The following is a 15,909-nucleotide window of genomic DNA, read 5'->3' as shown; positions in this document are numbered from 1 at the left end:
CGCCCGTAGTCAGCTGGGATAGGCTCCAGCTTGCCTGCGACCCTGTAGAAGGATAAAGCGGCTAGAGATAATGAGATGAGATGAGATATCAGTAGGCCCCAATAAGAGGGCATCTGATTCTACTTCCACAACACAAACCTTTTCTGTCCATTTCTTTATTTAAGGTCTACCTCATTACTAGCCCTAAATTGGCCCCGTCCCAACTTTTTCTGGAATGTGTTGCAGGCCTGAAATACAGGAACGGATGTCATTGGATGTCATTCCTCATTCTAAGAGGAATTTGGACTGAGCATCTCCAGGAGTGCTGTATCATGACTGAACCTGTGCTCTGACCCCAATGTCCGAACAAGCTAGGACAAAAAAATGACTGTGCTGTAAAGTATATGTAACAAAGAAAGGTTTCTTGTAGTTATTATTATTATTTATTTATTTTCCCCAGTTACCAGTCCAGATGGAGCAGTACTCAAAAGGCACTTACAGATCAAACAGTTCTAGGAACTTATTGAGAGGACCTACCCCTGGGGAACTCCCCCGAGAACTACCTTAAGGGGCTTTTTTTTTTTTAGCTTGCCTGGGACAGAGTCCACCAGGGGGCGAGGTATTGTTTTCGGTGGGGTTTCTTTGTTACTTGCGAAAATCGGAGATTTTTTTTGCAAGTATATTGATCTGTCCGTTTGTTTGTTTGTTGGTGCTCTAGCATCGTCATTTCCTGACCAATCTTCACCAAATGCACAGGACAATTCACAAGGGTCACACAAAGACATCATTAGTTTTTGGTAGGTTAAAGGTCAAGGTCACCAAGGTCAAATCTTGTAAAAACACCTAATCGGACATAACTTCCGTTTCTTTGTGATTTTCGCAAGTATCGTTCTCTGCACAACTTTTCACGTTTGTTTCTTTGTTTTTTGTTAGCAACATTACAGGAAAACGACTGGATCAATCTTCATGAAACTTTCAGGACAGATGGGCATTGGTCTCAAATAGAACCTCCAATATTTTGAGGGTCACCCAGTCAAGGTCACCAAAAAGGTCAAAATCATAGTTACCTCGCCCGGGATGGAGTCCACCAGGGGGCAAGGTATTGTTTTCGGTGGGGTTTCTTTGTTTTTTTGTTAATGATATTATGGGAAAATGCTATGGAATCAATTTTGTGCCAAAATGTTCATACAATACTTTTGAAATATCAAACAAAAACGACAAGTCAAAATACAAAAAAAAAAGTAAATTTTTTTAGACTGGCAAACAAATTATTCGTGTAATCGTGCAAAATATCAGTCTATTACTCTTCAGAAACCTTTTATTTTTGTTCCACGTCTTTCTCAGTTTTGTTTGACGCAATTTATTTTGGTTGCGATTCCAGCTTTCTCGTTTGCGCTCCCTGACTTTTTGCTTGCAGTTTTAGCACAAACTTCCCGTGTGGGTGGGCTGTCCAAGAATGCATTCCCATTGGCTAACTTGTGTTTGACTGACAGCTACGCTCAGCCATTCCCTACTCGGATTCTGGCGGACTGTTTGATGAGTGACTGATCCATTGACAGTAAACAAGGATCGAGTGGACTTCAGTGGCGACTATGATATTGAATTAATTCAACAAAGTGTAAGTGCGGGACAAATGTGCTGTATGTGTTGCAGTAGTACACATTATGCAGGTGTGTTTAACGTTAGCAAGACAGCTATTATATTGGGTAGTGGAGCTAAGTCTAACATTTGACTTGCCACGAAACACCTGCATAATGTGTACTACTGCAACAGTGAAAATAAAAAGAGTTTTGTGAACTCAGTTCTGACCTGCCGTCCTTCTGTGCTCCACCCACCCATACAGACTGTCACAGTGGTGCTGAAACCCGGGACCGAGCACAGAAGGACGGCAGGCCAGAACTGAGTTCACAAAAAACTCTTTTTATTTTCACTTTTCAGCAAACTTTTCACTCTCCCAGCCAACGCACACACTCCAGTCGTCTGGCTGGGGAGAGAGCGCGCTCTCTCTCCTTATATAGGGCGCGGTCACTGGGGAAGACACACAAACACATTAATTCACATCAGGTGTAGTGATTCTGCCACTTACCTTCCCTGACTCCGCCCTCCGGTCACAGACCGATGCTTGACCACGCCCCCGCTGCCACACCGGTCAATTCATCAAAATAGTAAATGCAGACATTTCTCCGCTAATGATTCCCACGCTGCTCAGTCGCGAGTGGCGAAAACCGGGACATATCCGTGTCCCGACAGACTTTTGTCGGGACTCGGGACACACAACCCCAAATCGGGACTGTCCCGGTAAAACCGGGACGTCAGGTCACCCTACAGTTAAACAATGAAGTGAAGTGCATTTGACCGGCTATTCAAATTTGCCTGATTATATTAATTTGGATTCACTTAATATTCTCTCTGTTTGGAATTACATAACCATATTGCTTATGTTTTATTAAATTACAATGTGTTGATTTTATTCTGAACGTTTTTATGTGAAATGTAATTATTTTATTGCCTCAAAATCGAAAACACAATTATATTGAATATATTTTACCTTATTCATTAATTAAAATCTACTTGACCACAGAATCATTTTTTACAGTGTAGTGGTTAGTACTGTTGCCTCATAGTAAGAAGTTTCTGGGTTTTGAACCTTGTGGCTGACTGGGGCCTTTCTGTATGGTCTCGTCATGTCTGTGTGGGTTTCCTCTCACAGTCCAAAGACATGCAGTTAGGTTAACTGGCTACTCTAAATTGCCTATAGGTGTGAGTGGGAACAGGTGTTTGGGGAAGCCATGGCCTAATGGTTAGAGAAGTAGCTTTGGCACCAAAAGGTTGCCAGTGTGATTCCCTGAACCAACAGGAATGGCTGAAGTGCCCTTGACCAAGGCACCTAACCCCCAACTGCTCCCCAGGCTGCTTTGGGTATGTATGTCGCTCTGGATAAGAGCATCTGCTAATTGCCTGTAATGTAATGTAATGTCTGTGGTAGCTAGGGCTGCACAATTAATCGAATTTAATCGAAAATCGCGATTTTGGCTGCCACGATTAAATTAAATGAAAATCGCGATTTATTTCCATTTAAAATGTGAGCTCTGCTGCATATCTGGTCAAGCACTTTTTGACCAGTACTCCGCCAAACAATTAGGAGGCGAACTGACGCATGTAAGGTTTCATTACTCCGCCTAAATAAGCAAGCAAGCCAAGTGCGCAGAGCTTCAGTGCAGCGGTATCCAGTGTTGCCAGATTGGGCGGTTTTAAGTGCATTTTGGCAGATTTGAACATATTTTGGGCTGGAAAACGTCAGCAGTGTCTGGCAACACTGGCGGTATCTTCTTCAAGGGGTGATAGCGTGAGAGTCGGTACAGATTGAGCGTATTTAGCACTGGAGGCAATGTTGTGACCTGCCTTCGCTCATGTTTAAAGCCAGAGCATGTTGATAGGCTGGTCTTTCTAGCTAAAAACTTGTAGGCCTCAGTATAATGCTATGTAATTGTTGCAATTGAGTTTTCAGTTCCTTCATCCTTTGGTAATTTCTTGGATAAATTTCATTTATTTGTCATTTGGAAATCAGAATTTCTCTTTTAAATTTCATTCTGCACTGAAAGCTGTTCATATTGTTTGTCTGAATATAGTGAAATAAAATTTAAGTGATTTCCCTAACATCAAGAATAATCGTGATTAATAATCGTGATTACAATTTTGATCAAGATAATCGTGATTATCATTTTTTCCATAATCGTGCAGCCCTAGTGGTAGCCCTGCGATAAATTATCCAGGGTGTACATCGCCTCTCACCTAAAGTCAGCTTTCCTGTGAGAAGTGGTATGATAATGGATGGATGCTCATGAAGAAAAAAAAAATCAAGCTCTTTTTTGTTTTTAAAGCTTTTCCCACTATTACCTCATTATAGGTTCACTCTTTTCATTGGATGATTAACTTCTAGTTCTATGACTCCATCTTCCGTCATTAAAAACTTGTGGACAGGACGATATTTTACTCTTTGACCAACAAGTGAATCCAAATAGCTTTTCTTTCCTTTGTGATTGTCAGTTGAAACGTTCATATTGTGCAAGTATTGACTTTTTTTTGTTGTTGTTGCTGTTAATTTGCTTTGGCTTTGAATTTATTTGGAAGTCAATGGGATAAACTGTAAAACAGAGGTACATTTATCATTATGTTTTCGGGTTGTCCGTCTGTCCATGCGTCCATCCGTGCGTCCGTCTGTGCATGCGTCCGTCCCGAAACCTTGTGAACACGATATCTCAAAGGCTAATGAAAGGAATTTCACCAAACTTTCACCATTTGTACGCTTTGGGACAAACATGAACTGATTAGATTTTGAGGTTAAAAGGTCTAAGGTCAAGATCACTGTGAGGTCAAATGTCCATCCCCAAACTTTGTGAACACCATATCTCAAAGACTAATGAAAGGAATTTCACCAAACTTTCACCATTTGTGCACTTTGGGACAAAGATGAAATGATTAGATTTTGAGATCAAAAGGTCTAAGGTCAAGGTCACTGTGAGGTCAAATGTCTGTCTGAAAACCTTGTGAACACAATATCTCCAAGGCTAATGAAAGGAATTTCACCAAACTTTCACCATTTGTGCGCTTTGGGACAAACATGGACTGATTAGATTTTGAGGTTAAAGGGTCACAGGTCAAGATTACTGTGAGGTCAAATGTCCATCCCCAAATCACAACTTAATAAGGCGTGTAGTCTACCGGGCGGCGGCATCCCCATCGACGCCGTTGGCATCGAGTTCTTTCTAGTTTTGTTGGGGTTTTTTTAAATCCCAAAATTGTGCGGATGTACAACATTGCACTCAAGCATAGAGCACTTTCACAGGAAAGGCTGCTCCTTCTGCCTTTCCTGGGAAACAAATTAGACATTCCATGTGCTGAAAACAGGTTTCTTTTGGCATGCACGTCAAGGAGCTTAACCCTTCGATGCAAAACATATGCACACCCCTTCTAATGCACAACACAGGTCAAAAATGACCCGCATTCATTTTCCAGGTTATTTCATGCTGACTGAGTTTTTCTTTGCTCTATCTTTTGAAATCAATTTATTTTATGATTGAATATTCCAAGTATTCTTTAAATATCTTGTTTTTAATTACCACAAATCATTAATTTAATTTTTTCTTTCCTACTTTATGAACAAAAATACTTTTTATAGTACTACACATGGGTCATCCAAGTGTGATTTAAAATTAAATGTCTTAATACTATAATAATAATAATTTGTTTCAAGTAATTACTTTAGCAGTGAATGGGGCCAGTTATTTATTTATTAACTATGTAGTTAGCTAAGCCAACTACAATAAAATTAGCTAACTGAAGTAGAATATGTCAACAGCTCGGTAGCTAATAGTAATTACTTGTAACTTTCTGACAAGTAATCTACTCACTCTCAAGGTAACCTAAACATAATCAATTTTTTTCTAAGGTAATGTTAGAACAATTCAAAAACATTACTTCCATGTATTAGATGGGCAAAGGGCGCTGTGCTGAGCTGTGAAATGTCTGACGCAAGCACAATTCACAGTTCCCACCAAACGCTGTAGTAAATGCATGCGGGTCGGTTCTGACCCATGTGTGTAAACTTGATGTAGAATTACAAAAGCTGTGCTTGTTCATAACTTAAGAAAGGAAAAATAAAAATGATAATTTGTGCTAAACAAAAACAAGATATTTACTGCATATTTGGAAAAGTAAATGGCAAAATGAATTTATTTCAAAAGTATATCATAGAAACACTCAGCCATACATGAAATAACCTGGAAAATGAATGCAGGTCGTTTTTGACCCATGTTGTGCGTTAGAAGGGTAGTGATACAAAAAGGGTTTTTATTCAAAAAGTAAGAAAGGAAAAAATAAAATAAGGATGTATGATGATCAAAAACAAGTTAATTGAGGAATACCTTGAATACTGAATGATGGAATTAATTTATTGCAAAGATATAGAAGATAAAAACTCAGCCGGGTCACTTTTGACCCATGTTTTGCATCAAAGGGTTAAAACAAGAAATTTCAAAGCTTACAAACACTGAAAAAAAAAAATCACCAAGTTATTACTTAATTGGGACACGTACCATGTTAATGAACTGCGTTAAATTAACACAATTTGTTTTTGTACATCCAGAAGTTGTTGATCGTTTATTTTCAAAGCTCGAAATAAAAATCAAACCCGACACTTTTGCCTGATTAAACCCTGATCACTGGTGGTTGAGAGACAGCGATGCTGATGTTACCCGCTACACTATCAGGCCACAAACGATTTAAACTGGATTGGATTCGTCCTACGTGAACTGATCACCCTCAGTCTACATAATTCAACCTCGTAAATAGAACTGTATTCAAATACAGTTTTGTATAAGCACATTTTGAAGATAAACATAATATTTTCTATTATGTAAACTATACACAATATATTCTATTAAATCTGACCGAAAACACATTCCTGTTTTTTTCCACCGCAATTGCTTTTTTTTTATTCTTAATCTAAGCAACACTCAACACAATTTTCAGACTTCATTAGGTCTAATTTAACACAGAAGTGCAGTACCAGGAGAAAATGTACAGTAACTTTCCATTTATGTTTAATGAAATTCACCTCATGTTATTTCTACCAGGTATTTTAATGCAACAATGCTGCTGATGCTATTTTTATGCAACTACCATGCCAAACTTTTACAACACCTTGCAAAAGAGATAGCAATATTTAGAAATTGTTGACTATCAGTTGCTAACAAAGATTACCAGACATCCAGGGATGGGTTTTACACAATAAAACACAAGCTCCGTGATGTACAGATATGAGAAATTATTTGCTCATATCTACTTTTGATTTAGTATTTTAGGATTTTGAAAACAAATGAACACATTTGGGGAGAAATATATCAAATCTGTCATGTTCACTACATGCCACTAGAAACCCTGGAAATAACTGGAAATCACTGGGGAGAAGTGTTTTTTTTTTTTTATCCAGAGGTAAAAATGTCAGCAGAATGTGTGAATTCTAGCTCTGACAGTTCCTCAAGTTCATAATTAGTCTCAACTACAGATGTATGCTAATGCAATTATTTTTGTTTGTACCTGCCTGCAATATTTTCTACAGAAACAAGTTTCTTAAAAATAAACCAAACTAGTTTAATTAAGGATGAATAAATGCATCATGGAATGCCGCGCATTTATGTTAATGAACGCGGTCTTTCATTGTATCTGACCCATGAGGCCCTAGTCCTGCAAAACAACTGTCTGTGGATCTGTTTAGACCTCATTATCTGTTCATTCTGAATAATGTATTCATGCATTATATGGTGAAGAGTTTGTGGACACCTGACCATTAGATCCATATGTGCTTGCTGAACATCCCACTGCAGATTTAGTCTCCTTCTGTTGTTATAATAACCTCTACTCTTCTGGGAAGACTTTCCACTAGATTTTGGTAAGGAGGCCTGAGGGTCATCCCAAAGGTGTTCAGTGGGGTTGAGGTCAGGGCTCTGTGCAGGACACTTGAGTTCTTCCACTCCAATCTTGGCAAACCATGTCTTCATTGAGTTTGCTTTGTGCACAGGGGCATTGTCATGCTGGAACATGTTTGGGTCTCTTAGTTCCAGTGAAGGCGGCATGGTGGTGTAGTGGTTAGCGCTGTCACCTCACAGCAAGAAGGTCCAGGTTTGAGCCCCGTGGCCGGCAAGGGCCTTTCTGTGAGGAGTTCTCCCCGTGTCTGCGTGGGTTTCCTCCGGGTGCTCCGGTTTCCCCCACAGTCCAAAGACATGCAGGTTAGGTTAACTGGTGACTCTAAATTGACCGTAGGTGTGAATGTGAGTGTGAATGGTTGTCTGTGTCTATGTGTCAGCCCTGTGATGACCTGGCGACTTGTCCAGGGTGTACCCCGCCTTTCGCCCATAGTCAGCTGGGATAGGCTCCAGCTTGCCTGTGACCCTGTAGAACAGGATAAAGCGGCTAGAGATAATGAAATGAGATAAGTTCCAGTGAAGGGAAACAATCATCCCAAATCAGCGTTTCTCAGTCGCAGCACCCTTTACATGTCCGTAAAATCTCGAGGCACCCCAGTCAAAAAAATATTTAAAAAAAAACGTAGGCCTACACACTGCATCTCTTTGGTGGCTAACAAACGCACACACACGCACACTCACACACCAAGGGTGTAACTGACTTACTATCAGTGGGAAACTTGAGCCTGGGATGATGCACACAACCACTCTATTCTGGCAGGGATGGATGAGAGGCAGATGCGTAGCTCCTGGTCTACAGCTCTCAGTCGCTCTCTTTACTTGTTCTTGATGTAAGTTAGGCTCGAAGAGCTCAGTTCGCACAAATATGTTGTGGAGAAGGATAGCAGAATGGCAATGGCGCTACTTGACTATTGGGCAGTCCTTCTCCAATGATATCCAAAACCTGTCCAAAGTCATATCTTGAAATTTTATCTTCAAAGTGCAATCTTCTCTGATCTCTGCCAGTTGCTCCTGTACCTGTAGTGGCAAGTCTGCTGAGCTTTTCAGAGCACACGAACTCCAAGGGTCATGGACCCAGTTAAACTGAGCACAAGTCTCAGATGCAAAATAATGACTAAATCTCTCATTGAGGGTTTTCAGATGCTGAGAGATAAGGTCAGAGAGTGTGCTGCTGTTTGAATGTTCACTGCACAAGGAAAACATCTCAAGTTTGCCCTGTGTCACAAAAGAGCACCAGCGTGTGAGTTTAGATCTGAAGCCACGCAATTTGTCTGAGGCAGTCAGAAGATTTTCTTCTTTACCTTGCATTTTAGCATTCAGTTCATTGAGGTGCCTAAAAATATCGGCCCGGTATGCAAGCTTCGCGCACCATCATGCATCGGCAATGAACTCCGCATACGCAGAATCCTTTCCTATCAGGAATGTTCTGAGTTCTTCTCGTAACTCGTACAGTCTGGCTAAAACCTTCCCATGTGAGAGCCAGCGCACGGCCGTGTGTATCAACAAGCTATGATGTTCTGCTCTCATTTCCTCACATAGAATCGAAAATAGATGGGTCTTTAACAGCCGCACCTTGATGAAATTAACGATGTCCACTGCTCTGTCCATCCATCCATTATCCATAGCCGCATATCCTGCGCAGGGTCATGGGCAAGCTAGAGCCTATCCCAGCTGACTGTGGGTGAGAGGCAGGGTACACCCTGGACAAGTCATCAGATCATGGCAGGGCTGACACATAGAGACAAACAACCATTCACACTCACATTCACGCCTACAGTCAATTTAGAGCCACCAATTAGCCTAACCTGCATGTCTTTGGAGTGTAGGGGAAACCGGAGCACCCGGAGGAAACCCACGCGGACACGGGGAGAACATGCAAACTCCGCACAGAAAGGCCCCTGTTGGCCACTGGGCTCGAACCCAGAACCTTCTTGCTGTGAGGTGACAGTGCTAACCACTACACCACCGTGCCGCCCCTGCTCTGTCCAGTACATCTGAAAGTTCATTTGGCAGAGTTTTTGCAACTATTGCCTCCCTGTGAAGGAAGCAGTGAGTGGTCTGGACCTCTGGGTTTTGCACTCTGACTCTAGTGATGAAACCCTTGGCACTGCCCATCATGGCAGCAACACCATCAGTGCTGATACTACTACAGTTCTTCCAATTTAACACCCCTGTTCAAGATACTCTGTTGTCACATGTCCGGTTGTTTTGCTAGGCATTCTCCCATCTCATTATCTCTAGCCGCTTTATCGTGTTCTACAGGGTCGCAGGCAAGCTGGAGCCTATCCCAGCTGACTACGGGCGAAAGGCGGGGTACACCCTGGACAAGTCACCAGGTCATCACAGGGCTGACACATAGACACAGACAACCATTCACACTCACATTCACACCTACAGTCAATTTAAAGTCACCAGTTAACCTAACCTGCATGTCTTTGGACTGTGGGGGAAACCGGAGCACCCGGAGGAAACCCACGCAGACACGGGGAGAACATGCAAACTCCGCACAGAAAGGCCCTCGTTGGCCACAGGGCTCGAACCCAGACCTTCCTGCTGTGAGGCGACAGCGCTAACCACTACACCACCGCGCCGCCTTGCCAGGCATTGGTTTGCAAAATAAAAAAGATCTCTCTGATTTGGTCCCCATCAATGAATCGAACATTTGCAAAGAGCTGTGCGTGGCCACTGAGGTCTGTTGATTCATCAGCTTGTAAAGAAAATTTCCCACTTAATCTGATTTTTTTTTCCAAAACCACCTCTTCAATATCTGCAGACATATCGTTCTTTCGTCTTCCAGTTGTACAGTCCGTCAGTGATACCTTTGCAATTTCTTTTGCTACTTGTGGGCCAAGCATTTTGTCTGCTGTGCATGCTGGCAAATATGACTGTCTCAGCAATCATGTATGACTTCTTAGCCTTAGCTATTATCTCGGCCAGTAGGTGGCTAGTCTCCAGTGCTTTTTTTCTGACACTTTTGCGCACTTCATCATCACTTGCTCTTGTCGACTGTGTTGATTTTTCAAGCAAATGAAATACCCCTCACCCTTGCTGGCCTGTGACAGATGATTTGCTGTCAGGTGTCTTTTCAGTTTGCTTGGGACCATTGCTTGGGTGGACAATTTCATACCACATACCAGGCACATAGGTAGAGGGCGTGATGGATCCCCAGTAAAGATGAACCCATACGACATGTAGCTGTCATCATACTGTCATTTCTTTGTCTTGATGGTATCTACAGTGGTGCTTGAAAGTTTGTGAACCCTTTAGAATTTTCTATATTTCTGCATAAATATGGCCTAAAACATCATCAGATTTTCACACAAGTTCTCAAAGTAGATAAAGAGAACCCAGTTAAACAAATGAGACAAAAATATTATACTTGGTCATTTATTTATTGAGGAAAATGATCCAGTATTACATATCTGTGAGTGGCAAAAGTATGTGAACCTTTGCTTTCAGTATCTGGTGTGACCCCCTTGTGCAGCAATAACTGCAACTAAACGTTTGCGGTAACTGTTGATCAGTCCTGCACACCGGCTTGGAGGAATTTTAGCCCATTCCTCCGTACAGAACAGCTTCAACTCTGGGATGTTGGTGGGTTTCCTCACATGAACTGCTTGCTTCAGGTCCTTCCACCACATTTCGATTGGATTAAGGTCAGGACTTTGACTTGGCCATTCCAAAACATTCACTTTATTCTTTTTAAACCATTCTTTGGTAGAACGACTTGTGTGCTTAGGGTCATTGTCTTACTGCATGATCCACCTTCTCTTGAGATTCAGTTCATGGACAGATGTCCTGACATTTTCCTTTAGAATTTGCTGGTATAATTCAGAATTCATTGTTCCATCAATGATGGCAAGCCGTCCTGGCCCAAATGCAGCAAAACAGGCCTGAACCATGATACTACCACCATCAAATTTCACAGATGGGATAAGGTTCTTATGCTGGAATGCAGTGTTTTCCTTTCTCATTTAAACCAAAAAGTTCTATTTTGGTCTTGTCCGTCCACAAAACATTTTTCCAATAGCCTTCTGGCTTGTCCACATGATCTTCAGCAAACTGCAGATGAGCAGCAATGTTCTTTTTGGAGAGCAGTGGCTTTCTCCTTGCAACCCTGCCATGCACACCATTGTTGTTCAGTGTTCTCCTGATGGTGGACTCATGAACATTAACATTAGCCAATGTGAGAGAGGCCTTCAGTTGCTTAGAAGTTATCCTGGGGTCCTTTGTGACCTCGCCGAATATTACATGCCTTGCTCTTGGAGTGATCTTTGTTGGTCGACCACTCCTGGGGAGGGTAACAATGGTCTTGAATTTCCTCCATTTGTACACAATCTGTCTGACTGTGGATTGGTGGAGTCCAAACTCTTTAGAGATGGTTTTGTAACCTTTTCCGCTTGATGAGCATCAACAACGCTTTTTCTGAGGCCCTCAGAAATCTCCTTTGTTCGTGCCATGATACACTTCCACAAACATGTGATGTGAAGATCAGACTTTGATAGATCCCTGTTCTTTAAATAAAACAGGGCCCCCACTCACACCTGATTGTCATCCCATTGATTGAAAACACCTGACTCTAATTTCACCTTCAAATTAACTGCTAATCCTAGAGGTTCACATACTTTTGCCACTTACAGATATGTAATATTGGATCATTTTCCTCAATAAATAAATGACCAAGTACAATATTTTTGTCTCATTTGTTTAACTGGGTTCTCTTTATCTACTTTTAGGACTTGTGTGAAAATGTGATGTTGTTTTAGGTCCTATTTATGCAGAAATATAGAAAATTCTAAAGGGTTCACAAACTTTCAAGCACCACTGTACTTCCCTCGCTGCTGAACTACCACAAGATGATGATGTTTATGGCTCAGATTCAGAGTTATCAGATTCTGGAGCCTTTCTTTTCAAAAACCATTCCATGCTGGTAACGCTAGTAGTTATGCACCTTCAGGTAACAATGCTCTGGCAACAGGTGTCTCCCATAACCCGGTACAGAAAGTATGAACCGGAATGGGACGGTACATTACAATAACGCTACGTTTTCTAAATATTCAGGGGTTTCATACTTAACATCTTGTACTCACACGTATCACTGTCATGTATTCTTTGATTATCCAGTATTATTATATCCCGTCACATTGTATTAACGTTATAGTCACGATATTTTCAATCGAAATTGATCTAAAAGCCCGGAACTCCAATTACGGAATATACCTCTGCGTGACGTCACAAAGAAATCCCATGTAGCGTTATATGCTTTGACAATAAAACAACTAAACAATATATTTTGTTTTTCTTCTAACTTTATTTATCATATGTGACAGGACAGGTTCAGCTATAAAGGTGGGATGACTAATGTAAGTACCGATTAATAAAATGGTGGACGTGACGGATGTCTCTGTGAAACTGGAATAAAAAAGGGAAGATTATACATTAAGTAAATAAATGTCACAAAAATGGTATTGTGGGATGGAACACTTGTTATACATGGAACGGAACAGCATATAAAAACCCGGAAAGCAAATATAAGAAAATACGTGACGGTACTATTCCGTCCCGTTCTGTTCCGTACCGGGTTATGGGAGATGCGCTGGCAATGCATCATGTGGAAAATAAAACTATTTACATCAGATGTTCATACTGACCCTGGGGTTGACATGGAGAAGGACTGTGAACCATTTTCTATGATGTATGACTTTGATTTACTTTATGTGAATGATGCAGCTAATAAATCGCACATTTATATTATTATTTGTTTTAATTATTATTATGTCAGCAACATTAGGATATTTTGACGGCAGTCCTGATGCTGTCAGACAACACCCCGGTTGAGAAACACCGGGGGGACACTGTCCTTATCTTAGTGTCAAGTGTAAAGCATACAACATTGTGTGCTTACAGTGGTGCTTGAAAGTTTGTGAACCCTTTAGAATTTTCTATATTTCTGCATAAATATGACCTAAAACATCATCAGATTTTCACACAAATCCTAAAAGTAGATAAAGAGAACCCAGTTAAACAAATGAGACAAAAATATTATAGTTGGTCATTTATTTACTGAGGAAAATGATCCAATATTACATATCTAAGAGTGGCAAAAGTATGTGAACCTCTAGGATGAGCAGTTAATTTGAAGGTGAAATTAGAGTCAGGTGTTTTCAATCAATGGGATGACAATCAGGTGTGAGTGGGCACCCTGTTTTATTTAAAGAACAGGGATCTATCAAAGTCTGATCTTCACAACACATGTTTGTGGAAGTGTATCATGGCACGAACAAAGGAGATTTCTGAGGACCTCAGAAAAAGCGTTGTTGATGCTCATCAGGCTGGAAAAGGTTACAAAACCATCTCTAAAGAGTTCGGACTCCACCAATCCACAGTCAGACAGATTGTGTACAAATGGAGGAAATTCAAGACTATTGTTACCCTCCCCAGCAGTGGTCGACCAACAAAGATCACTCCAAGAGAAGGCATGTAATAGTCGGCGAGGTCACAAAGGACCCCAGGGTAACTTCTAAGCAACTGAAGGCCTCTCTCACATTGGCTAATACTAATGTTCATGAGTCCACCATCAGGAGAACACTGAACAGCAAGGGTGTGAATGACAGTTGCAAGGAGAAAGCCACTGCTCTCCAAAAAGAACATTGCTGCTCATCTGCAGTTTGCTAAAGCTCATGTGGACAAGCCAGAAGGCTATTGGAAAAATGTTTTGTGGACAGATGAGACCAAAATAGAACTTTTTGGTTTCAATGAAAAGTGTTATGTTTGAAGAAAGGAAAACACTGCATTCCAGCATAAGAACCTTATCCCATCTGTGAAACATGGTGGTGGTAGTATCATGATTTGGGCCTGTTTTGCTGCATCTGGGCCAGAATGGCTTGCCATCATTGATGGAACAATGAATTCTGAATTATACCAGCGAATTCTAAAGGAAAATGTCAGGACATCTGTCCATGAACTGAATCTCAAGAGAAGGTGGGTCATGCAGCAAGACAACGACCCTAAGCACACAAGTTGTTCTACCAAAGAATGGTTAAAGAAGATTAAAGTGAATGTTTTGGAATGGCCAAGTCAAAGTCCTGACCTTAATCCAATGAAAATGTGGTGGAAGGACCTGAAGCGAGCAGTTCATGTGAGGAAACCCACCAACATCCCAGAGTTGAAGCTGTTCTGTACGGAGGAACGGGCTAAAATTCCTCCAAGCCGGTGTGCAGGACTGATCAACAGTTACCGCAAACGTTTAGTTGCAGTTATTGCTGCACAAGGGGGTCACACCAGATACTGAAAGCAAAGGTTCACATACTTTTGCCACTGACAGATATGTAATATTGGATCGTTTTCCTCAATAAATAAATGACCAAGTATAATATTTTTGTCTCATTTGTTTAACTGGGTTCTCTTTATCTACTTTTAGGACTTGTGTGAAAATCCGATGATGTTTTAGGTCATATTTATGCAGAAATATATAAAATTGTAAAGGGTTCACAAACTTTCAAGCACCACTGTACAAGTTTGTGACAACTGTTTGTGGAGGGTCACATATGGGTGTGATGGTCAGGGGTCCAAAAAAAAAAACAATTTTGGGCCTTATAGTGTACTTTCTAACACCAAACTCAGATGTGGATGCCAAAAATGAAACCTTACATCAATGTCTTTTTATCTGTGAAAGACAGGGCATGGTCATAATGATCTTTATAGGCCTTGGTGTACATTGAAAGCTTGAGTAGTGAGTGAACCGATGTCGATTTATAGGTTTGCATACTTACAGCTGTACCTGCTCCACAGAAAGCTCCATCAGCAGATTGATGTTTTCACATGATAGACATGGCCACTGAGGAAACACCTCACCTGCTTCATGCACCTTCAACACAAAACAAGGGACCATCTCATACTTAATCACTTAATACCGTCCTTATCTTAGTGTCAACTTTATCACAGGGATACTCTTACATATGCTAGATGCACTAATAACCTCAAACGAACAAATAAATAAAAACAGGTACTGTCAATTTACTAATAAGCGCACACACACACACACACACACATATATATATACACACACACACATATATATATATATATATAGAGAGAGAGAGACACACAGGCGGCACGGTGGTGTAGTGGTTAGCGCTGTCACCTCACAGCAAGAAGGTCCGGGTTCAAGCCCCGTAGCCGGCGAGGGCCTTTCTGTATGGAGTTTGCATGTTCTCCCTGTGTCCGAGTGGGTTTCCTCCGGGTGCTCCGGTTTCCCCCACAGTCCAAAGACATGCAGGTTAGGTTAACTCAGGGGTCATCAAACTACGGCCCACAGGCCAACTCCAGCCCGCCACCCCCCCTCTGACCGGCCCCCCACCACTTGAACCGGCCCTATGAGGCAATTCCCAAAAGTGGTCATGGCCTATTTTTTAAAATTGCTTTTTGGTAAATAACAACATGTCTG

At 41.3% G+C, this 15,909-nt stretch overlaps 1 protein-coding gene across 1 annotated transcript in view; it reads right to left on the bottom strand.

Annotated features, from left to right (window-relative positions):
* cabcoco1 (ciliary associated calcium binding coiled-coil 1) overlaps window positions 1-15,909 on the bottom strand; it is a 71,337-nt gene that overhangs the window by 48,949 nt on the left and 6,479 nt on the right. Inside the window, exon 2 of the mRNA XM_060938834.1 lies at window positions 15,236-15,330. Within this exon, the coding sequence (XP_060794817.1) occupies window positions 15,236-15,330 (95 nt within the window). The remainder of the gene's footprint in view (window positions 1-15,235; window positions 15,331-15,909) is intronic.

Source organism: Neoarius graeffei, chromosome 14 (assembly GCF_027579695.1).
Source record: "Neoarius graeffei isolate fNeoGra1 chromosome 14, fNeoGra1.pri, whole genome shotgun sequence".
Taxonomy (NCBI): domain Eukaryota; kingdom Metazoa; phylum Chordata; class Actinopteri; order Siluriformes; family Ariidae; genus Neoarius; species Neoarius graeffei.
The sequence above is the reverse complement of the archived record's forward strand: the minus strand, read 5'-3'. Positions and strand labels throughout refer to the sequence as shown.